The 26142-nt window shown below is 36.8% G+C and overlaps 1 protein-coding gene across 7 annotated transcripts in view; it reads right to left on the bottom strand.

The window, feature by feature from the left end:
* Positions 1-26142, bottom strand: part of PALLD (palladin, cytoskeletal associated protein) — a 211753-nt gene that overhangs the window by 130217 nt on the left and 55394 nt on the right. For 6 of the 7 annotated variants that reach the window (XM_075421678.1, XM_075421676.1, XM_009940463.2 and 3 more), the window contains exons 3-6: positions 4465-4643; positions 2147-2213; positions 1591-1696; positions 514-588 (exon numbers count right to left, since the gene is read on the bottom strand). In XM_075421678.1, coding sequence (XP_075277793.1) covers positions 514-588; positions 1591-1696; positions 2147-2213; positions 4465-4643 — 427 coding nt within the window. Of the gene's footprint in view, positions 1-513; positions 589-1590; positions 1697-2146; positions 2214-4464; positions 4644-5688; positions 5776-25487; positions 25843-26142 lie in introns of those variants that run through there. The other variant, XM_075421682.1, reaches the window with a different exon arrangement.

The following is a 26142-nucleotide window of genomic DNA, read 5'->3' as shown; positions in this document are numbered from 1 at the left end:
ATTACTTAAGAATTACTGAATAAAAGTTTCCTTTCCAGCAAGTCCATGACTTACATTTTACAAGACATCCCAATGAAGAATATCTGAACTGCTTTTCTAACTAACATGCTTGCATGGATTTTTTTTCTAAAACAAAGTAAAAAAGTGTTATTTGTTCTTGTCAGTAGATAAATTATTGTGAATGAGGCTTTATTATGACTATGATGTGTAATTGATGCCTACCTTGTTTTATTTTATAAAGATTTCTCAATGCAGGACAGTCACGGGCATAAGACAAACACATATAGGATATTCAAGTAATTCCACTATCGATTTTAATAGGGTAGAAGGCATAAGAACTTAGTTGTTGCAGTGGAAAACTATTTTCTTAGGAAGTCATTAATACTGAAAAGGATAATGAAAACTGTAAAAGTTTTAATACACTCAAACATTCCTCCATTCGGATATATCATTGTTATATTTCCTTCTGGACTATAGGAGTATGATATAAAAACCATGACAGATAAACCATACCTTTGTAAAAATGGGTGCAGAAGAGATAGGCTTAGGTCCATCCAGACGTTGCAAATATGAAGTAGGACTTTGAACCTGCAAAGCAATGCAACCATGCTAAAAAATGGAAAGAATATTATTTCAATAATATGGCCTGCATATATCTACGCAAACTCTCAAATGCAGAGCCTTATTGTGGTGTTCTCGTTCTAGCATGCTTCTTTACTGACATCACTATCTCACATCTGTTACATTTCTGAAATCAAAATGCAAGCTGTAAAGGCTGCTGTACTACCCATGAGAATTTTGTATCCGACTGTCTTTGCCTTGAAGTGTTTTGAAAGTTTGACTCCTGTTAATATCATTCAGGTAAGTCTGTTGCACCGAAGCATTTTGCATCTCCTGTTATTACATACCTTGACTGATGTAGTAACAAATAAATCCAGGTACCTAAAAGCTTATCAAGGTTAGCCAAAGGAACAGAAAAGAATTTACCATATACAGCTTAACAGAAATTTTTATTTTATTTATATGATTTATATGCAAAATCTAGAGTCATCCACAGTGGCATTAAAACTTAGTATAAACTAATCAATGTTGATTTTCTACATTTAACTTCTAGACAGTAAAATTTAATTTTCTCTAAAAGGCCCAGAGAAAATTTAGGCCTTGATGCAGCAAAGCACTTGAAGTTAGGTCTAAGATCAGATAATTAAATTAATTATATTAATTTAATAATAAAATTTAAAACTTTTGCTAAAATATATTGTAGGCATTCATTTGTATTACATTGTTTTGGAATTGGACCCAGTCACTATTAAGTGATATATTCTGTAATTTTCATAATCAACAGAGTTGTCAGCTGCTTACAGGCTGTGTTGATAAATACTGTGTAAGAATCTGTATGCATGTTTACTTTTATGCCCCATTCACTAGACATATGCTTAATTTTTTAAAATTGTCATTCTTAACATAATAAGCTAAATTTATAGTTCAATAATATAGTTCCTCAGAATGGCAGAGGTTTTCAGGACTTCCAAATTTTGAAATAAAATTTAAAATAATTATACTGTTTTAAAAATTGTTGTCTAAAAATACCTGCTGACTGGGCACAGAGATAGGTTGAATTACAGCTGTGGTGACTCCTGACTTCGGTGTAGAAGATCCTATTGTCAAGGAAACAGAGGTGGTTTTCTTTTGGGCCCTGAAAAAAAAGCAAATAGCAAGCACTTTATAAGATCTGAAATCAGAATACGTTAGTTTGTAACCGATCAGCCACATTATATTTTCTACATCTACATTTCTACATCATTTTAGCTGATAATACGTCAATATCAGCTAAAAAGGTCAACATTGGAGAAAGCTAGAGTAGAATCTAATCTTTGGCTAATTTACACTTTCACACCCAATAAATAGTATGATTTAAGAAACAAACTAAATTGTATTTTGTTTCTTTAATTGTAGGCCTCTGCATGGTTTTTTTGAGGCACAGGGCTGGCTGATTACAAATGAAGACTTCGTTAACTTAAAGTTACTCCTGAATATGAAAAGTTGATATCAACAAAATAGCTATGAGGGTAGGGCGAGACTTCTTTGACAGAATAAGCACATTAATTAACATTTCCACAGCAGTGGTTCTCCTTTGCACACTTACTGTGGCATAGCTCCAGATTTTGATTTGAAAATTAAACTTTCACTCTCTGAATCTGTGGAACTGGCACCTGGAAAAGAAAACATTTTCAATAAAGTCATCTCCTTTTACTGATTGATTTAATGTTTACATTCGAAAGAAAACACAGCACTACTTTTGCGTTTCACTTCAAGAATCGAGAACTCTCTGTAATAAACTGTTGCAGTTTTTCTTATCTGATAAAAGATTGTAACTCTGTACTTTAGACAGTTACAGAAATCATAACCATGCCAATTTAACTACAAACTGTTTTCCCTAGGCTCTTAGCTGTCCTCCTTCATACTGAAACAAATATGGCCAAAAAAGTAAAAAAAATGCTGACTACTACTACTCTACTGGAAATGTATAATTTTATTTACTTGAAAGTTAAAACTTAAAGCTTAAGCAAATATATGGCTTATACACAGATAACAAATCTTCAGTCTTAAGCAAGAGCAATTCAGTATAGCCAGACATTTTCAGACTAAACTTGCTACCCACATCTCCATGGTTCAGACTACTTATATAAACCTATAAACAACATTTAGTACTCGTATCTCTTGCCAGTGGAAGTCTTGATATAATGTATGTGTTTGGCAATACCCTGAACTCACTTACAGAAAAAAATACGAAGGCATTTATTCCCTTTGTCTTAATTTTTCCTAACAACTCATACTTCATGCAATATTTATTCTAGACTTGTATGCAGTACATCAAAGGGTTTGTGCATACACACGCATATCTATATTTGTAATACAAATCATATTCAATTCATAATCAATATGCATAGTATAGCGTAGACTGATTACAATGAAGCAAATCCTGGACTGAGGCACCCAAGTACCCTATTTATTTAGAAGGTTTAGACTACAAAAATCAAAGCAACAGTAGCACAGAAAAGTTAAGAAGAGATAAGCAATGTCAAGGGAGTCAAATGGGTCTACATGAAGTATTTCTCTTGAGCAAAGGATAATCAGGTCTTGTGTGGCTGGGCCTGCGGCACAGAAGAAAGTATGCGGGCATCAGTGTCATCAAGACTATTAATGTACAAAGCAATGCTTGTGTGACAATCTGGTTTCTTTAAAGATTGTAGAGGAGAAGCCTAATGACATGTACAACTCTCTGTTTCAGTTACATGTGGCAAAACTTCAAGATAGCACTTCCACATAGCAAGACTTTGCCAGATCTCAAAAAAGTGATTGTTTTATTAACTGTATCTCTCTACCTACTTAGTTCTTTTTTAGTGTTGCTTCTGTTATAATAACTTCACACAGTATTATATATCTGTACCATACCTGAGTATTTCTGAACTCATGTTTACTTCTGTAAAGAAAAGTCTTCCTAGAGTCCATAAGATTCAGAAAACCTTGGGGATTTTGCTATTATATCCCACTGTGGGATAATAAAGTTCTGAGAATAAAAAAAATAATGAAAGAAATCCTATAAATGCACTTATGCCACGATTTAGCTAATTTATAGTGAAAAGTTCATTGCTTTGTTAATCAAAAGATATTTAATCATTTTGGTATGGTATTATTTAGATTTATTATGAGTGTTTCTTGTATTAATTTGTTTTATGCTTTCAGTTAGCCATTTAAATTAATTTTAAACTAAACTGGTAAAAGAATACATATTACCATAATGTTTGAAAGGTGCGTGAATTAAAATAAAAATCAGTATTCAATTAACATGATAATGTCTACAGTAATTTCACTCCTGGTCATGTCATTAACTTTCTTCAGAGAAAATACTACTTGAATTATGACTGATTTAGAAGTTAAGAAATAGTTTGTCAATTACTAGTAGTAGATTCTGGACAAAACCAGTATGACTGAATTTTAACCTGACTTAAAGTCAGCGTACCAAATATGAAGAATTATAATACATTTACCCATGACTGAAGAAGAATCATCTGGGCAGCAACATTTAGCTGCACTAGAAGGAAGCTGAGAACTGAGATGGGGATTACTGCTATCGTGAAAATCATTATTGGTATCACCAGCCAAATCTTTGATTTACAGAGGGTACTACATAGAAGCTAACCATATGCCAAAGGCTCTGCTTGTTCCTCCTGTTCCATTCTTTGTCTTACTTGTCCCATAAATAAATAGCAATCTACCCACATTCCTTGAAACACCTGAACTCATATGATGTGATGTTCAAAACGTGCTGCATGAAAAGGAAGCAGAGGAACACCATAAAAATACCACCAAAGCAAGTGTAATCTTAACATACAGAACCAAAAGTAAACTTCATCTTATTTTTCCTGTATGTTTCAAGTATCTTATTATTTGACGTCTTACCTTCAATGAATATTTCAGCTGATGTACTATCTGAACCAACGGAATTTGAAGCCAGACAAGTATAGCGTCCAGTATCGTCTTCAAAGGCTTCTGCTATAATTAGTGAATGAAGTCCTCCACTTCCAGAGCAGATCTGAATGTCAGGGGTATTCTGGAGTTCTTTCCCTTCACAGAACCATCTGCAGCCCACACACATTTAGAAAGACAAAGAGAAAAAGAACATAATAGATTGGTTCGGGCTCATCGCACACAAGAAGACATTACACTGTGCTGCAAAAATCTAAATTGCTACTGAAATCAGCACATGGTGCTTTGAAGTGTTTGATGGCATTCGCAAAGAAAAAGCTTGCTGGAATAAAATTTTTAAAAGGTGGTGAGACATTTCTGAATGCTAAGAATATTGTACACACCTACATTTAAAGCTACTCCCTGTCCCGGTTTGGTAGAATTAATACTTTCTGCATATCTTATGTACTGGCTTGCTCTCACCACAGTCTAATCTGTTTCAGTTTAACTTTCTACTCCCTTCTTCCTAATACTCACCGATTCTCCACACAGGATGTTTGATTTTTGTCTGTCATGCCCAGCCAACCTAATATAATCTCATGGTACACGTTCAATATTGCTAAACTTTAAATAGGTTTACTCCTACCTCAGATCAGGAACATAAACTGGTTTTCTAGCTCTGGATATTTATGTATGTATATAATATTTGTTCCACTAACCAAAAGGTATGCCCCAACAAAAGGGCTGGGTTTAGGTACAGGCAAAACGGACACTTCTCTGGGTGACTTATTACTAGGTAAAAGTATAGCCTCTTTTGTTGATGTCGGGTCAGTCAAGCATTTTCCAGTGCAGGCTGCCTGAAGAGCTAGTCCATGTTCTCAGTCCACGTTGCTTCCATGAAGGTACCAGCTCCCATCTTTCTTCTGATTGATTTTCTCATATCAGCTAGTCCTAACCTCACTGGCTGCTCCCTGAGACGTGTATCTCTAGCAGCCCAGCAAGTACAAGAGGTGGATAATTCTTTTTTTACAGGGACTGCTATGCATTTTTGCGAGGGATGGTAGATCGGTGAGTCACTAAAGCAAAATCATTAGGGAACAGCCTTCTTCCATTCTCAAATTTTCACTATGTCTTGAAAACAAATTTTGCCAAGTCTTTCTGAGCTCCTGTCCTACAAACTCACTCTGGTCTTTTTACTCTTCCTTCCCTTCTTCTCACCTCATAATCTTAATCTGCAATTTTCCATGTTCTCTCTCTGGCCTCTTTTTCCTCTTCTTCCTCTGCCACCCCAAATTTCAAATCTTGCTGTGGTGAGGATAAAGACAAAATGAGCAATTATTGACAGCAAGCTTGAAAAGTGATCTTTCATTCTCTTACCCCCATACACTTTCAGTTTCCTACTGTAGTTAGGATTAAAAAAAAACAAAAACACCAAAAATCAAACAACAGAAATTTATGGAAAGTAAACTCAAATTAAAAGATGATGGTATTTTTGAAAATAATTTAAAAGACTTAAAATCTGCCACCAAAAAACCCTGGTATTTTTCCTTTAGTTTGTAGATGTTTATGAGAAAATTTTTTGTAGTTACATACCAGTAGTACTTCAGAATTAAACTTTTTTTTTTTCCTCCTTATCAGATGACTTTCCTCTGTCCCCCAAAACCAAAACAAAGTAACCCCAAAGAGTTACAGAACACCTCTACCTATTTAGGTCAAGCATGCAACACTACAGGACGACAGATACCGCACGATAAGAATCAGTGAGGAGTCTTTAGAAATGAACTGCCTCACTTTTATCTCTGTTTTTTCTTATTAGTAAATTACATGAAATTTACAGAAATAAAAAATGTTACAAAACTTTCTTCTGAAACTATTAGATTGTAAAACTGAAATTTCATGCTTATTTCAGAATGCAGAGTTAAACCTAACAGATTTACACATGAGACAATTCCCCTTAATAACACCCAGAACTGTGGGCAAGCCCTCTGTGTTTATGAACAATAGATTTTTTATTCCTGAAGGCAAAAAAATGTTGATAGTGGCATTAAAACCATATGTAATTGTCTTCTGTAATTGAAAGACTAGCAACTTCCTTTTCGCCTGCTGTTGTGCCCATACACTTCACACAGAAAGTATCATTTCTGGAAGGAACTAACAAACTTCCATTTGTTTACTCAGTAGACCCCTTTGGCCTACTTTTACAACTACTGGGCTTGGAGACAAATCTATTCCGTCAGCTCAACTGCCAAAATTAACATTTCTCTTCCCCTTCTTCCCCTCCTTTCCTCTCTTGTCACAAGTCCTCCCTTCTCCTGGTGTGAGGACCTCTGCTACTACTTCTGCTTATTAGCCCTTCAGAGTCCTAACCTCTGTACAGCCTTTCCCAAGTTACATTTTAAACGATATGCACAAGAGAGAGGTTAATTCAATTTCTAGACAATCACAGACAAGAGCCTGTAATATGAGGCTCTACTTAACCATTAGTTCTATTTTTCTTTCCTTTCCAGAAACATCCTGCAAAGGAAAACCTCTCCTCCAAGCCTAATTATTTTTTCAGATAGATCCCATTTTAGTTTTGTGCAAATTGTATGGCTTTATACTGTCTCCCAAATTCCATGCTCACAAAATGTTTAAGAAACTGTGATAAACATATGAACCTAAAATAAAAAAAAACATTTATATTCTTCTGTCAGATGACATTTAATAAGCAAACTGTTTTCCTAGGAGGACAAATACTACACTGTCCCTTGATTTCTGCATAGACACAGTCAGCCTCAAGCAGTGGAAGCAATTCCTCAGTGCTGGCTGGGACTGAGACTGATTGCATCCCATCAGTGACATACCACTGAAAACGAGTCCCGACCTGCTACATCAGACACTGTCTGCCACAGAAAAAAAGACATACATAAGCAATTCAATACAAAATTACCTCAGCTGTCATTAAGGTGATGTTTGATGAATGGTAAACAGGCCTGATGTTGGACTGCACTGTTTAATGCGGAAAGAAGCACTCACCTTCACAATGGGCAAGAGGAAAGTTACTTAAAATGAATAATACCAGAACAGACTTAGTCATATTGTCTTTCATTTTCTAATTGTATTTTTGTTCTTGTCTATCTACATGGTGATAGAAGGAGAGGATAAATTAACATGAATTTATTTTGGATTACATCAAAATTAAGTGAATTAGAACATACTCAACTGAAATACTTAACCGGCAATAACTTGGTAGTCGCCAGTTCAGTTCAAGAAAGTTTGTGAATTAAAAAAAGGGCCTGCTAATAAAACTATATGCAGGTTTTTTTGCACAAATAAAGACTGACTTTTAGTTTTCCATCTTTTATATAGTATGGGCTATTACAGAGCACAAAACTGCTATCTACAGGCCCCATCAGCCTTACTGCCATTACACTTGGAACAGTCATGGTGAGAGGATTTTCTGTTCCTAAGAACTGAAAAATGTTCAAAGTCAAATCTTTGAAGCATTCTCTCTTTCTGCAGAGGGATCACCAAAGCAAGCAACAAATCACTATCAAATGGAGACTGAGCCAAAAAAACTAGAAAGACTCATGGCTAGACACAGAAAAACAGCCACAAAGCAAGTCTTACAAGAAAATTCCAGCTTTATGCTAACTGGGGCAGCATTAATTCACATCCAGTCTATTCCAGCCTACTGATTCTCTTGGGGAAAAGAGGATTACTGTCTAGCTGTGAGTAGGTAATAATGCTTCTGGAGAGCCAGAAACATCCAAACTAAACCAAAACCAAAAGACAGAGAGTAACACAATGGAACAAACGCACTGTAGATGCTTTGAGAAAAAGAGAAATCCTTGTGTAGAGAACATTAGTTTAAAAATACATCTATCTTGCAGGTTCTGGATACTGAAAGTACAAAAATGATATACTCATTTCCCTATCCCTTTCTTGTAGGGTCTCAATATTGCATAAAGTGTGCAGATAGAAACAAAACAGGCAGAGAGACCAACAAAAGGTTTTGCATACATGTGTATGTATCAGCCCGCAGAATAAAAACTCAAGCTTGCATCCTAGGTGCATTTCTGTAGGCCATGCTAGTGTTCATGCAAATTTGTAGAGAACTGTCCCCTTCAAAGAGAAGAGAAACCTCTGCAATGATGTCAGATGAAGGTTGGCAAAAAAATAAATTAAAAGGAATATACATTTTATGTAACCATAATTCATGATATTAGTCATTAAGTATCTTGCCAAATTTCAAATTACACTGAATTTTTCTGTTCTTTCCTACTTTCTTCTTCATTTTCTTTCCTCAATTTCTCTTCCTGCCTGCGTTTCCGCTGTACCACTCTTTGCCTTGCCTTTTCTCCAACTAAGCGTAGTTTTCACCTACACTGTATGTAGTGTTTGTTAAAACAATAGCAATTAAGTATTTAATGCAGACACTGAAACACAATCACTGGCCTGGAAAGTCAATACCCCAAGGAAGCAAACCGAAGGCATTTTGGAAGCAGAGGAACAATGGTTAAGATACTCTCTTTTCACGCCTCAAAGCCTACTTTGCTTTTCCACTGGCTACATTATTGTATGGCAGCAAAAGCAGAACAGCAAACAAAAAAGGACAGTCAGATGCCAGGCGAGCAGCAGTTCACGCACACTGACATCAAGTAGCAATTCATGCAATATATCTTTCTTTTTTCTTTATGCCCTCAGAACCCCCCATGCATGGAAACACATATGACCACGTGTGTCTGGGATTTTAATGACTGTGAACAAAATATAAACAGAGTCGAACAGTACTGGCTGAGTAAGCACCAGGGCTTTAACAAAAACAGTTCAAGGTTCTCTCTAATGCATAATCCTGCTGGAACTTGTGCTTTTTGAGAGTCACTGAGGAATAGAGAGGTTTTCCTTTCTGCACACTCTTAAAAGTTAATTTAAAATGGCAGCTGAAGTGAAACTTCAAGATATAGCCTTAGGGAAGAATTATAATAGGGAATTCTGACCACTACAAAAAGTGTGGAGAGATAAGTTGTAAATTAAAAAGTAATTTTATCCTTGGTGGTTGTTAAGTATGTCCAGCAAGAAAAGTTAAAATTAAACATTCTGATGTTCCTGCACTGGCAGAGTCAGCGTTTCCATCACAATACCGTGTAACTCCCATTTTGTTTTTCCTCCATTCAAGTTAAGCAGTCCAACACTTCCAGACTGTAAAACATTAATACTTAAATCATTTAACTTGATTTTTAAAATAAATCAACTTCACCTTGTAAGATTTAGAGTACACTGCAGTAATCACATTATTCAGATGCTTATGTTCTTTGCACACTGCTCAATTTTTGTGCAACTCGTAACTGCAATATTTTTATGCCTTCTATATAATTTCATTATTTCTGTAGGCAATGCATAAAAGAGTTACCAATAACAACACACATACTTTAAATCTGAATGTAGATCTGAATATAGATCTTCGTTCTCTTTTTAAGATTACAAAATATAAATATTTAAAATATGTATGTTGTTATTTTCTGACAGGACAAGGGGTAAAGGTTTTAAACTAAAGGAGGGTTGATTTAGGGTGGATATAAGGAAGAAATTTTTTACAATGAGGGTGGTAAAACACTGGCACAGGTTGCCCAGAGAGGCAGTGGAGGCCCCATCCCTGGAAACATTTAAGGCCAGGTTGGACCGGGCTCTGAGCAACCTGATCTAGCTGAAGATGTCCCTGCTCACTGCAGGGGGGTTGGGCTGGATGACCTCTAAAGGTCCCTTCCAACCCAAACCATTCTATGATTCGATGATAGATGATGGTCCTTTGCCTGAACCTCCAGTTAAGCAATTTAAAAATGTCTCTATATGATGAAAACCACAGAAGCTGATTTTATAAGAAAAAGTGTGTTACATTATAAACAGTATACATTATATACTGACTCATTATTTAACTTATCCTTCAGGCATTGCACGGTGTTCTCCAAGCTCTCACAAATGTCTATGAGGACTTCACATCCAGCTAAGTAAATTGTACAATTAGGTATTTGGGGACCAAAATTGCCTTCTCAAAGTATAAAAAAAAGGCAAAAGAATACCAAAATGACTGTATTTTCAAGACATTCATCAACATTTGAGCCCGCCATTTCCTACAAGTTAATTCTGCTCCCTCTGAAGTCAAGCTTTGAATCAGGCGCTGTGCAAGGATGCAAGGCAGGGTACAGAAGATCACAGATGTGGTCAGCTGAGCCATGGGCTACAAAGCTTCCAAGAACAGTGAGCAATGGCCTCTGTTGGTGATTGCAGGCTGCAGTAACTCCAAAGATCATCTTTTTAGCTTACTCCTGTCATTAGGAAAATTCTTTCCATACATTCTTGTGTAGGTTTTCCAAGTCTCTTTCCGTTCACTTTACCTGTGGGACAAGGATTCTGCTCTGCTTCAGCATTTTGGCTGGGGAAATAAACTGAAAGGTAGCTTGAGCTTTTGACAGCTGCAGACAAGACACTCCGACTTACAGCCTGTAGCTCCTATCATTCTCTCTGGGTACTGCAATGACCCACAGACTTACATACCTGTGCACAGCTAATTACAAAAGAGAAACAGTATTGCCACACTTGATTAAAAACTAATTGTTTTGTCTTAAAATCACAAGATTAGCTTAAAAATCTTAAATTTTTTTAAGATTGTATCTTGTCTCTGTTTTTGCAATTGTTGGCCTCACTTAATAGCTTTCAAGTATAGAAGCTCTGAAAAAATATATTTATGATGGAGGCTTTTAATTACCTGAATGACAGAGAAATTAATGTAAGAAAACACAAAATTGATGCTAGAGAGTACGAAATTGAATACAACACTGAGCAAAGCAAAGATTTATAATTGTCTAACTTGCCATACACTAAATCTTTTAGACAACGCTCATTTTACTTTTTAGATAAAGAGAATTTTAAATCATTTGCTCGACAGTTACCATTGCTTATTTTGCGTTTCTCTGGCAGTGCTATAATGCACACCACTGATTTAAACTCTGTTCTTGCTAAATTATTCTTGGGCACAATAGGAAATTTTGCCACAAAGTGTATTTTGCTGAAGTTATTGAACTTGCTGAAATTTACTCCTACTACAAATTTACCACCAAGGCAACTACCTCCTACTTCCTAAGGTTCTTCTGCTTTACCTCAGCTTTTTGTTACAAGCTATCTTTAATGGAGCACCCTAGTCAAAACAATTGTGCGCATTATAACATGAGCTAAATGAGTAAAGATATTTGCATTACTGACTACATGTCTTGGTAATTCTCCATTGAACTAAAGGTTCTGGACAAATTTGTCCCTAAATGAAAATTTGTTTGTTTTTCAAAGAAATGCTCACATCTAAATTTAGATTCATACTTTTTTTTTGAGTCTTACAGATGTGTGGCCTTGGTGTGGGAGAAGCATAAACAGTCATTCAAATATTTTTTTTTGCATTTATCATAATTTTACTACGTACTATCAAAAATCATAGAGAAGAATAAATTAATAAAGCAAAAATGTTGTAAATTAGTAAAATTTCTTTGTTATAAATTGGACAGCTCTGTGTTAATCCTGCTTTCTTATAAAAGTCTAGAAGATATTCGTGATGTGATGGAGCAATGAAATCTCTGGATATAAAGGAAAAAGTGGTGAGATTTAAAGAATTAATAAAACTGAATTACATTCCATGCCTATGATGAAGAAGTTTAATGCTAATTCTTCCTTTATAAAACTAGAGATAATATATCATATAGAAAATAGACACCTGCAGTATGATTAATTTGGATATGTAATCCAAAGCTATTTATTTGTGATTAATAAACATCTCTGTCGTAACAGGCTGTGCAGGAGGTTAAGGTAATGTTCACTACTGGCTACTCACTTCTTGCAGGAGTAACTTTTTAAAAAACTGGATATGATCACTATTACTTTTTAGAACTCTGATTATAAAGAAATTTTCTAAATATTTAATAGAAGAACAACGAAAAGCATCTAGCAACTTTCTAGTTGAACTGGCTTCAATGCCTCATAGGTACATTTACAGCATATGGTAAAAGAAACCAGGGAAGTGACTTGTTATTGACAGTACTGTGTGTTGGGGCAAACAATATTTCACAAATGCATCTAATGGTATCCAAATGAGATATCACATTTCAGGTAATCCTGTTTCATCACACAGAACACAGACATCTGTGCAGCTGTATTTATTCAGAAAGAGCAGCAAGGAGATCATATTTCTTTAACTGGCCAAAGAAGCAGTCAACATTAAAGGAAAAAACTGTATGTTTTCTTCTCTAACCAGAATGAACAAATATCTTATGCTTACAAAGAAATTTCTTCTAAAAAAAATACTGCTTCCGTTAGTCAACCTTCATAACAGAATGGTGAACTGTACACTGAATAATTTATTTTCCATTTCTGAAGTCCAAAGTTTAAATCTACCTCATATCCTATTTTGATTCATCTTTGCTCCAAAAGATTTATCTTTCTTCCTTATCTTTGTCCACCACCAAAACACAAAGTACCTTATTACTCCTGATCCTAACTGCAGGTTTTCTGAAGACAAAAGCATTGACCGGGTGTAGGTGTAACCCATGGATTTCACAAACAGTTTCAGAAACCTTACACAGAACTTTCTTTTCCGTACTTGGGCACAAGCCCGTGCTATAAATGTGTCACGTTCAGAAGCAGCAATTTAACTGACAAATAGATGTGGATAGATAATTCAGTTTATTCTATATTTGGGTAATCATCAAATCAAGAAAGAGAAAATACTGTGCATTTTAAGGACCAATTACGTAGTGCAAACTGCAAAGCACCTTTTACAACAAGCATGCTGATTATTTGCCACTCATACAGCTAGTTATTTAAAAATAACTATGCCTTCTCATTGCACTGAGTAACTTCTGTAACTAGTGAATTTAGGCATATATAAATTTACAAATTATGTGTTCATGTTCATATATGTAAATAAAAGGCATGAATAAAAAAACAAGAATAATTTGTATGCAATTTAGGATACTAAGGCTCTGTAAGACATTTTTGAGGGCTGTTGGACTCATTAGACAACTGCAGGTTAATTTAATGAGATCCTTTACAGCAGTCATTGTCTTCAGAAAATTCAGAAATCCTATTGTAGAACAAGTGATTAACAATATTTAATGTAACAATTTCCCTACATCGTCTCTTCTTGGACAGCTTCTTCACATTTCACTATTTTCTGGAGCATTATTTTGTACCTAACATCTTGAAGTCTACAGGAGTATATTTTATACAACCTTTTATTTGATTAAGCCTGAGTTGCTGGCACATACATGAGTACTACAGCCACTTACAACTCAGCCATACATCTGAGATGTATCTCCTAAAGTGGCTTTTGAGATCAAGTGCAGTCTGTGCAAACATGGCTAGAGCTTTTTTGCAGGTGCCTAAGAAATAACTCTGCTGTCTCACAGGTTAGCCAGACTGAAGAAGAGTAAATGGGAATAATCACAGGGAAAACTACTACTCTCCTCAAAAGTCAGAGTAGGCACCTCCTGGCACAACTGAAGCGTCACAAGAACTCTTTGCTCCACTACAATTACAGTTCTGTATTTCTGTAATGAAAGCAATCACTCAACAACTTGGATGGCTGCGCTTGACAATATGTCATTTTTCCAAGCTCTCATTACGTGTTGAAATAAATTTCCTTCAAAACAAAGCCAATACTGCCTCACAACAAAATAGCTTCACCTTTCGGAGGCTAAGCTGTTAAAGGCCAAGACTGAAAAATCTCTTCCCTCCAATTAAAACTATTTTCCTCAGATATAAGGCACCAAAACTTAATCATCAAAGCCTGCAAATATCAGGAGGGAAAAGGGAGACTGGACTGGAAATCACAGCAAGCTGCAATAACTCAACAGTTTATACATTTTTAAAATATATAATATATATATATAAGGTTTTTCAATATCTTTAAATACAAGATATGGCAAAATAATAGATTGGTTGCAAATTTCCTCTTGTTCTTAGCCCCCAAATGACACCACTTAGGTTTGGAAAATGGTTGTTTGTTTCATAAATACAGTAGTAAAACCATCTGTAACCTCCCTGGGTTTGAGAGTTTAAAAAAAGGAAAAAAAAAAAAACGAAACAAAAAAAGAAAAAAAATTACAAACCCAAACCTGTGAATACTAATGGATCATACTCTAGTCTGCAATTTGCAAAATTATTTAAAATGCATTAAAAATGAAAACTCTTTGGCCTTCTTACTTCTCTACAAACGCAATTCTCTCCATGATGGGTTAGTAAAAACTAAACAAAAGCCAAGCAGCAGGACAGTAGATACAGAAAAAGAATGCTCATGCAGTAGTTTTGTGGTACATTTACCGGTATTTCACCAGACTTTACGCTAAAATTACTAGGTGCTATGAGCAGTAAGTGAAAGGAAGAATGAAGCAAAGCTGAAATTAAAACAGGCAGAGTACGTACAGCTAAAGTACATTGATTTAATTCCTTAACATTCCATATAACTTTCTCATTTTGTCTCGTTAGGTTTCATATTTCGCTGGAAGATTTTTCTTTTCTTTTGAAATAGCTTACACATTTCAGTCTCCACTGCAGTACAAGTAACAGCTTGCCTCCAATGCCAATAAACATGGAAGCTGGTTCCATGTATCAAAGCACAAAGATGGAACAGTTTATTAATGTGAAGAATGAGGAACTGCAGTCATCAGAAACTTGACAATAGCTGACTCTGCAGTTCTGTCCCTAATATGATTGTAGATGCTTTCATTAATTTTTTAATGTAATTCAGGTTTAAATAATTACCAGATATAGCCCCTCATTTTCCACACTTTTAGAGTTTTATACTCTCAGAGGATTATCACAGAACTGTGAAACATTCTTCACAGAATTCGGCACTGAACATAAGAAAAAACCCAGCACCTGAAACACGTACTTTTTGCATTTAACTAGCTACTATATAGGAGCCCCTACAGTCTAAGGGCATGAAATGCCAGACACTGAGCAATAATTTCTTTCTTTCCGACAGGTAATTAAATTGACAGGTTTTGTACAACTTCCTTCTTGGGCCTGGAACATCTTACCCTAAAGTCAAAGTATGGTAGACATTATATGCATTTCTGATTGTTTCACTAATTCATTTGTCAGTAAGACAGGCAGACCCCTTCTGCTTGTGTCTGTAGTTGTGCCAGCTAAAATTGATTTATTTGCTGTTTTGTTTCATGCAAAGATTATAATCTCTTCCCAAAAAATCAGAATATTAGATTTCCAAAGTAGAGATGCCACTCCACATTTTTCACCCTGTGGCTAAAGGAACGCTTTGCCACACATAGAAATACATACACACAAATTTTCTCTCCCAAATGGACTCCAGAGATAATCCAGGAAACTCTGCCTGTTGTATTTTCTGTTGAATATCCTCAAATATTTGTTTAAACGAAGTTATAGAAAGATATCCCATACATTTTAAGAAGTAGTCTTCAAATGCAACCAGCCCTGTAACTGAGAGCTGGCAGTGGGTGAAGCATATGAGAACAGAGTTACAGTTTAGTGCTTCAGAAAAAAACACCCATATGGTATCACAGATAACATTGCTGGTTTCATACGGACTGTTCTCTGCCTCAGAGCACGCTGGAAGAGCCAACTAGAGCAGCATACTATGTCTCCCTCATTTTATTCCACCATTTCCTCCCCCCGTCCATTTTTCCCATTCTGTTAGGGTGTGGATACCGTCATGTGTATTTTCAGTGAGAACATTCACCATAATTTTCCGGAGCGCCTAGCACATGGCACATCTTGTTGAGCATAAGCGTTGGCCCACCTGATAAACAACAGTCTAGACAGGATCTAATGGTTCAGAACAGTTCCCACTGCTCTGCATTGAATGTCGGCAATAGCACAATGAACATTCTTGTGTCTGAGGTACCTGAACAAAAATGTTTCTCTAAAGAAAAGCTCAATCAATAGGACTGTGAGCACTGAAACAGCAATCGAACATGAGATAATTAGATACGTTTTATTATTGAAAATAACTGAAACTGAGCTTAAGCACTTTGTCCACTGTCACCCAAGAAAGGCAAGGGTCAGGTCAGAACTCAGCTTCCACCACCTTAACTCTAAGATCACCTTCCATGCGCTGACCAGGTCTCTAGAGTAAGAGCAGATCCTGACCTTGCATTACCACACATACTGTTAGACATAAAATTTATTCTTCAATCTTTCAAAAAGCTAGCAGATCAGAATGAAGAGATTGATGTAAATTATTACACAGCACTGCATGCCAGTGAAGTACTGGAGTTTCACTCTCAGAGGTCTGTTTGCCTATTGTTGCAGCAGGATTTTATGTGGCCACCTTCCATTAACTCCAAGGGCAGTTATGCACCTCAGTTTCCAGTGCTTGCACTAAATAACTGTAACTATGTCCACTTAAATTGCAGATACCATCCCTTGGCTTACGCAGACCTAGCCTTACATCAAGTTGCCACTTCTGGTATTTGACAGGAAACTAACATGATCACGGAAGGGAAGAAAAGAAAGAAAATTAAAAGCAGTGAAGACAGTTACAGCGGGTTAAAAAATTTAAGTATTTAATAATCACATGTAAAATGCTGAACATTTTTCAGACCCAAAGAACTGTTGAGGCTTGTAGGATTAACATGATTGCTTGTCTAGCTGAAATGGAATGCATACCATCTATAACTGAAATGCCGCTCTTAGTGATCCATTATAACTGCATACTCCTTTGACCAGAAACGGATTTTGAACTAGCATGCTGTCATTATTTTGCCTACATGGGGAGGGGAATCTCTTCCAGAACTGCCAGGCATAATCTTCCAGTGGAATAACATTTTGAACTTTGAGGGAAGGACTGCAAAAAGTTAAAAGTAAAGAAAAAGACGGAATAAGGATAAAATTGCATTTATGCAGTTTAAATTCTATATATAAGGTAGACTGCATTTGATATGATTGTGGTGAGTTAGTGGCAAGTTGATGGCTGGCAACACACATTTTACATGAAGCAGTAATACTTCTCAGAACTATAATACCTAAAAAGCGGAAGAAGCTGATAAGTATTTTAGACCACTCACACCAGTTCGCAGAAGAAAACCCACAAGAACATTCAGTCACGAAACACTAATAACTTGCAAATCAACAATAAGTGAAAAGAAACCCTCACCCAGGGTGTGTAGTCTAATTCATACTGAAAACACAGAATTGGCAACTATGGAACTTGTAGGTTTACCTTCAAAACTGGCAGACATCTTTCTGGAGTTATGAAAGGTAGAAAGTTATTAAATCAACTGTGACATATATCGCAATCACTGTACTTTTTATACGCACAATTACGTGATGCCTACAGAACACTGTTATCTATATTATTGTAGCTGAATAGATAAACCTTTTTATTTGCATCTGCAACATTCGCTAAACTAGACCAGATTAAAAACAAAATGAAACCCTACGTAACCAATACAAAACAGTTTCATTCTTGTATGGACACTGTTCCTACTATCATGTCCCTTTTTCTTACTTCCCAGTCACTGCCAAGGTAGAGTCAGTAAATATAACTTTGTTGACCAGAAGATAAAACACTTGATTCATGCAGCTCAGGTCAGCAACTTAGTAGCTGAGAACAAAGGAAGAAAGCTGTCAGCAGTTTTGTCAGTGCCTTGCATTAAGTATGGCAGCAGTCAAATTTACTCAGTGACGCTCAGCCTGCAGAGATCAGCATCATTCTGCAGACGATCTACATCCTAGATTCTCCAGGATATAGAGAACAAGCACCTCAGCAGCCCAGTGACTACAGTTTTCAATATGAGCAGCAGGTCTTGAATGGCTGGGATGCCAACAGAGGAAACCGCCACCACTGAAGCACTCAAGCTTGGGATGACCTGTATTCACAGACTGTTGCAACAGTTGAGTCTGTTTCATGTATTTACAGATAACAAAAGCGGCAATCGTATAGTTAGAGGAGATGGTGCGGCTGAAGTTGGTGGCATACGGCTTAAAGCTCTATGTAATCATTTCTGATAGTGATCACCACAATCTTCATCTCCTAAACCTAAACCAAAGTACACATGCAAGTGCCCTCAGGAAAATGAAATGTGGTTTTTGTGTGTGGTACCCAACAATGTATACAAACAAAATCTCTGAAAAATTCACATGAGTTCTGTTAAAAAAAAATAAAATCATTAATAACGACTTATACTCTGGTTCTTGGGGTTTGGTTTGTTTGCTTTTTCAATCATAAATAAAACCAGAACTTTGTAAATTGAGATTATTCTGCTGTTTTGGGGTCTTGACAATTTTGCGGTTTGAATGTTTTTCTTTAGTAATGCCTGAAACAGCGAGCAAAAGCAGAAATTATTTTTCACATTTGCTTGACATCCCAGAAGCCAACAGGAGTTCAATAACCAAGTCCCAGAAGTGATGCAGCTAATTTGCACTATTTGTAAATAGCCAATTTTCTTGTCAAATTTCGTTCACAACTTATGGATGCAGTCTTTGCCAAATGTGATGAAGTATCCTTCACTCATACAGCTAATGCTTGCTATCTTGCATGCATTCTTTAATTTGCAATTCAGACTCAGTGACATTGACTACTGTCTTTATGGAAGGACAATAGGAAAATTTTGAGAAAACTATTTAAAAAGAACTTCAAGAAAGCAAATTATTAAAGCTAGATCTGAGGTTACCCGTATAAACATTGAAATGCAGCAAACAATTTAAGAATTATCTTTCTTTCAATAATAGTTTAATATCCAGAAGAGCGAGAGAACTTCAGACACATTGCAAACACACATTTGTAACATGACAAATAGTTTCTAAGCCTACTGGTCTGGACTGAAACTGGAAACTTTCTGAACTAATTTCCAACATTAACTAGCAAAACAACACATCAGCAATACTGATTACACCTGTTCTGATTCTTACAGTAATATTATCAAAGACTTTTTTCACAGTTGCTGGCGGAAATAAAAAGGCTTGATCTCTATGTAACAGCTGTGAACTTTACAAGTAACTGCACTTTTCTTTGGCATGCTGTTTCCTTATATCCTATCTTGGAGGTAAGTACAATAACAGGCATAGCAAAAAGCTACCCATTAAAAGAGCTAAAATAAGATTCAAGACTTTGGACTCCCAGATAACATCTGTGGTGTCCTAGCACAGATTTAGAGTGTGCTATGTGAAAGGGTCTAGTTGAAAGAGCAGATAAGAGGAAGGAAAGGGTGGGGAAGGAAGAAGGCAAAATCTGACCAAGTTACTTGGTTTATTCAAGTAGATACCTGTCATTAGGGTTAACTGCTGCATTTCTGGTCAAACATGGGAACAGGCTGCCCAGAGAGCTGGTAGATGCCCCATCCCTGGAAACACAGGGCTCTGAGCAACCTGCTCTATTTGAAGTTAGATGACCTCTAAAGGTCCCTTCCAACCCAAACTATTCTATGATTCTGTGAACACTGTGCCTTTCAAAACCCACAGGGACTCTCTTTAGAGGAGGATTACATTCACCACCTAAGCCAGATCTGAGGACTAGGCATCACCTTCGCCTGATAAATAATGATTAACTTCTGCTATCTGCTCAGACATCAGTGAAAGCACCTTCACACATTCTCACTAGCTGAAAGACACAGCATGGCTCTCACTTGAGACTTTGGTTTCAGCCTTCTGAAACAAGCTTATACGCACAGTTGCCAGCCTCAATATGGCAAGATCCAACAGCGTGCATGTACCCCTGCTTTGTGCTTTGGTCACTATCTGCGTAGCTGGGGCCAATGCCTGCTTGCTCCAAATGTTCACTGTTTCCAAGATTCTTCCCACCTAACAACATGCAGTGGCCTAGCCAGCCATGCCTCAAAGCATATTGTGTTTATTTTTCACAACCATTATGAAAACCGAAATATGAAGCAGTACCAAAAGCAGGTTTTACTGGAAAATAAAAAATTCCATAGGAATCCAACAGGTTCAGGGTCGACGTTCAAGACTGCTTTAAGGTCTGCTCCTTCTCGCAATGACCAGAATTTATATAGGCTTGCTGTGGCCCATGTAAACCCTGGAATTCCTCGATCCTTATTTCCAGCCCTCTTCCATCATGCCTCTCTCCACTTTTTGAAACACCAACTAAAGCAAGGGGTTCTATTTTACACATGAGCAGTGAAACGCAGATTGCACCAGCATTAGAGTCAGAAAAAAGATGTAAGTAGTCATTTAGTTTGGGAAGAATGACAAATGTCAATCTAGTTACAGATTAATACCTGTGTACCCTCAGCAGCCCTGTCAAAGCTGACCTAGAGATGTCTCAAAGAACAGAATATTCTGGTCTTTATATGAAGACACAGAGATATTCCCACCTATATTACACAGCAGAATCTTACCACCTCTGCTTCACTCAATCTGTAAAACACCAAGGGGCTCTGGAATTTGTCAAAGACTTCAGGCACAAGATGCGTCTTTTAAGACTGGGCACCATAAAGTCTGTGCTTCCTTTGTTTGTTGTTTTTTTTTTTTTTTGGTAGAAAACCTGTACTGTTTTATCTACACTACAATTAGGATTGTCTAGTATAAAACAAATTCAGGTTAGTTCTACATATTTTGTATGCATTAACACAGTAAAACTGAACATTGACAAAACACCAACATATCAGAGGCAGGAATTTCAAGGTGCTGTAGGATACATTTTGACCTGTGATTAATTCTCGCAGCAGTTATTCAGAAATACTAATAGCTTTACCATCTGCATTGTGCATTTCAAAGTTAAAAAAACCTGCAAATAACTTTTAAACATTTACATTGTAGTTTACATGAGGCAGAAATTAACTAACAGTGATTTGTGAATCCTGGTTAAAGGCTGGGTTTTTTTCAGTTTTGATCCATTTTTTAAGTTAAGAACAAAGCACATGTTTGTCCTGGAAATTAGAGAGAGAATTAATGTTAAGGACGAAACTAGTTCAAAAGGATGTACACAGCTATATAACCAGTTACCTTTTTTTTTTTTTTTCCCAATTTCTGCCAGCAAAATTTACTACCCCAATATTTGAAGATAGCAAAAAGCTTATAACTATTGTTTACTGGATTTGGTGTCATAGAATAATACTTACATATTATTTCTAGATAAATTACAATGTATGCAGAACTACTGTAGAAATTGTTCTTCATCTTTACTTGACCTTCCAGCCAGAGGCAAGAATAAACAGTATTTTTCAATGCTATACCTTTTGATCTGTTTTCTAAATTTGGAAGTCCATGGATTTGTTCTTCCATTTAGAACACATCCGTATAAAAACATTCACCATCTAATACTCGGTTTTGAAGGAGATTTGGATGAAAATCTTATATCAAAATCTACGCACCAGTTTGTGGGAGAAAGGATATAATTGAGAAGAAAGAACTATGAGAGTACTGAGGGAAGAACAAGATTTGATTAAGAGTATCTATTTCAGAATAAACAATATGCATAAAAATAATATAATACTAGAAAGTGCCTACAATATAGATTATTACAATCTCATCCTTCAGATTAGGGATACACTTTGTTCTAAATAATTACAACAGTTTAATAAAGTGTTTAATAATATAAACTTTTCACTCCTTTTAAGAGCAGCCCAAAACGCTAACTTTGAGAACAAGCAATTAAACTGTATACAATAAAAAGGTCATTGTCCTTCCTTTTCACTTTTCATACTTTGCAAAATGTATTTGGAATGTAACATATTTACTGTGATTTATGACAAGAGGATCTTCCCTTATCTCTGTCCTTCTCTGTCTCTCTCAAATCAGGTCACCAATTACCCTGTAATGTCCAAAAGAATTCCTGAGATACATTTGCTCTCATTTAAGAGAGGCATGTTTGTATTCTATGCAAAATATTCAAAGAAGTCGTTTCTCCTTTTCAAAGGAACATTAAAAACTATTTGTTCTAACCCTGACCTTACCATTAAATGCTGTGATCCTAACTCTTAGCCTCTAGGCAATTAAAAAAAAAAAAATCGTTTGAGTACATCCAGCCAACAATTTCCATGTTAAAAAAAGTCTAAGTTGGAGCCATGTGGTCTCAATCAGGCAGTAAAAAACTCTCTGTATTTTCTTAAATGCACAACTGCAGTATGCCCATAACCTCTCTTTTAAATCATCTTAACCAGATCTGAATCACTCTCACCACAAATGATTCGGTGGCCCTGGAATGTGCTAGGGTAGACAGAGTTGCTCTGCAATGAACATCGGGATGTTTCCCACTTCTCTAGTGTTAAGAGAACAGTCTGCAGCAAAAAAAAAAATGTTCTTTGCAAGGTGACATCACAGTTCAATCATTCAAGGAAAAAAGGAAAAAAATGCAACTACTGCCTAATAAATCAGTGCTGTGTGCCACAAACCACAGCAAGCCAACACAGCCAAATAACAGCTTTTCTTGCTGAAGCAGAGATACCACAAGCAGCTGGCTGATGTGTATGTAATCATATTCACAGAGAGCCACTGAAGCTATTAAGCTAGCCAGACTCGGAGAAGTTGATCAATTTAAAAAGCAGAACAACCATGAACAATCTGTGCACCCCCTTACACTGCACTACAGTATTTCGTACCATGGGCTACCACAATTTTTTGCACAGATGAGTATGTGTATAGCACTTTATTAAAAGCTTTTAGGCAGATCACTTAGGATCAAAAAAACCCTTTGAGGTACCTGCATTACCTGGATGCATGTTGCCAGCCTTCTCCACTGCTCCACTCAAGCAAGTAGGAAAAACAGGCACAAAGCACCTTAGCTTTCTCAGCACTTCTCAGAAAGAGTTCTAAAATATTACTTACATCTAAAGATATAATAGAGGAAAGCGAATGTAATTCCTTGGGGGCTCCTAAAAGTCAAGTTTAAGCACTAAATGAGCAAGCTTTGCTTAACTAACTGTAAGATTCTTCAATGCCACTTCCTCTTTAAAAGGCTGTCTGCAGCCTGAAAGATTTTTCAGTCTTAATCACCTCAAAAAACAATTTAAACATGTGGCCAAAGTGACGTGCATTTAAAACAGGAATACACCAGAGCCAAGACGTTTGGATCTAGTTATTAACCTTCTCATACTTCATGGATGTGGGAATCCAGAGGTTTTTGGTACAGGCCCATCTCTGAACTCAACACTCATTGCCAAACCTCACGGTCAGTAGAAAATATTCTTTAACATATCAAAGCAGGAAAAACAGCATAAAGATGTCAGATTTTTCCACCACATCAATGAGAAAAAATGTAATTACAGCACCCATGAAATTGTGAAACTGAAAGCAGCTGCTGAGGCAACCTGACGTGGTGCCATCGGCAGGGGGGAGCCCAACTCAGGAAAACACTGTTCCATTTTTAGCTCTGAAAAAGAATCTTTGCTAGTTCTAGTGTGCGATTCCAGTTCAGTGAATAACTTGCCATAAATAGAGCTAGTAACTGCTATACAAAGAAGTGCCTTAGTACATGGCAAACAAAGTGTGTACTAAACATCCCCAACATCCTAACATATTGCATACTATCCTGCTGAGCACTGTTTTGCAGTCATTCCGTAGTAACAGAATTTAGCGGATCATTTTCACCAATTACCACACCAGGCCGAGTATTCTTCCAAATGAATGGTGGAAGTCAGAACGGGAGAGCTTTGGTTACAAGTTTCTGAATTAGAAAAAACAAACTTACAGACCTCAAACAAACAGTTAATTGACCGTGCCTGCTATACGTTGCACATTTCGCACAATTACCCATTTGCCCAGTCAGCATATTTTTCCTGTGACTAGATTCACCTTCACAAATCCCTGCTAACCAGCAGTTAATAAGGGGGCAGGGGGAAGGGACCGCTCACCTTGTCAACAAGAAATATGGGAATAACCACTTGAAGTAGTTGATGGAGCCAGAGTCAAGGGAAGGGAAATGTAAGCTTTCCTCTTTTAAGTTGTATTGTCCCAACTTTTTTTTTTTTTTTAAAGTACATAAGCACATTCAATTACTTGGTCTTTCCCCCTTTCTCAAATTTATTACACAGGTGAACTCTTGGATTTCAAAGGTTTCTTATTTATCACATTATTAACACAATCCATGTAGTAAGACATAATAGCATGCTGATAGCAGGGCTTATCAGTAGCTTGAAAACAAATGGGTCCCTACAGTGAATTTCCTTTGACAGCTAGATGGCACTTCTGAAAGCAAGGCATTTGGATTAACTTGCCGCTGTGCTGATCATTATAAAACTCTTCCTAAAGACAGGACAGGGAGATGAAGAAAAAAGTCCTAGTAACAAAGCAATCCATTCTGCTAGTAAACTTCAAAGGCAGCAGCGTTAACACTTTTATAAAGCAAGAACAGCTAAATCATGTTGCTCAGTGGTAGAAAACGAAGTTTCTTTTTGCAATTCCTGTCCTCTCTCAAGTCATTTATCCAAATGTACACTCTTTTCCACTGTACATTAGCTTTCACTTGCATGCGTCAGAACAGCACACCCTCAAAGCCTTCTGTAGAATCTGAAAACAGATTCACCTGGCTCCTGGTGCTGGGGAGAGGAGGGGGAGGACGGGGTGCTCTGAATGAATGCCAGTCGTTTAAAACAAATTTATTCTGGGTTCCTATAACCTAGTCTTAGGAAGTATCTCATCCCTTTTCACTCCTCCATCCTTCTGAACTTCAGTTCTCTTCATATCCTCTGTGACAGATCCTTACTTCCCAGGTTCAGCTCTTACACTTAAAACAAATGAGTTACCGTGCTAGTTAAAGTTACTCTATACTACACAGTTCAAAACAAAACAGCTTTGCAGAAAACCCAATAATGAAGCCATTTGGAAAGCTTTCTGGAATTGTACAGGTAGTTAGGAATTTTGCTAAAATATATACATTCTTACAGTGTTTGTCAGAAAGAGAGAAATGAACATTTTACTGCTAGGCACTGTTCCGAGACCACTGTAACTGAGCACACACTGTATGATTCACTCACGTACTTTTTTCCCCTCCTCTATTGTAGTAAACCAGCTAAAGTACCTTATTGTTTCTTGCATCTTTATACACATTTAATGCTGGCACTTACCGTCACAGAACAGATGGACCCCCGCCCCCCACAAAGAAGCTGATGGTCTCTGGATCCTTAATTTCTTGGCTATCCCCAGCTCTTAGCTTTGCTGCTTTAAATTCAGCCTAGTTCGTAGAAGAGCACAGAAAAAATTAATAGGCAGCCGAGTTGCCAAATTCCAACCACTCACGATTGGCGACAAAGACGTTCTCCCTAGTTCTGACCGATTCCAAAGAACAAAGCCTGCTGGCAATGAGGAAGCGGGAGTCTAAGTCCTCTGGCTTCAGTCCAACTGTTGCTCTTGCTTTTGCTTCAGAGTACGTGAGAGTGTTTGTATGAGCTTGTAATGCATGTAAGAGATGGGGGCTGGGGAAAAAAGAGGGTGTGTTTAAGGGGAGGAATGCTAGTCGTATCCAAAAATAACATGAAGGAAGTAGCGTAGCGATCCGTCTCCCCTCGTTCTCTCCTCTTATCGCATGTACTGAGTGTCTCTGCCCTAAGATTCTGATCTGAAAAGCAGGTAGAGAAAAAATTCCAGTGTGACTTGCAGCTCATTTGATTGTGCTATTAAACTGTAACTGAGGAGCTCTACACTTACAAGGACACGTCATGAAACACATGATTTAGTAGCAATCAACTTGATAATACTGAAGCCAGAGTGCATTTCACACTG

Source organism: Opisthocomus hoazin, chromosome 5 (assembly GCF_030867145.1).
Source record: "Opisthocomus hoazin isolate bOpiHoa1 chromosome 5, bOpiHoa1.hap1, whole genome shotgun sequence".
NCBI lineage: Eukaryota > Metazoa > Chordata > Aves > Opisthocomiformes > Opisthocomidae > Opisthocomus > Opisthocomus hoazin.
Note: the sequence above shows the minus strand (reverse complement) of the source record. Positions and strands in the feature narration are given on the sequence as shown.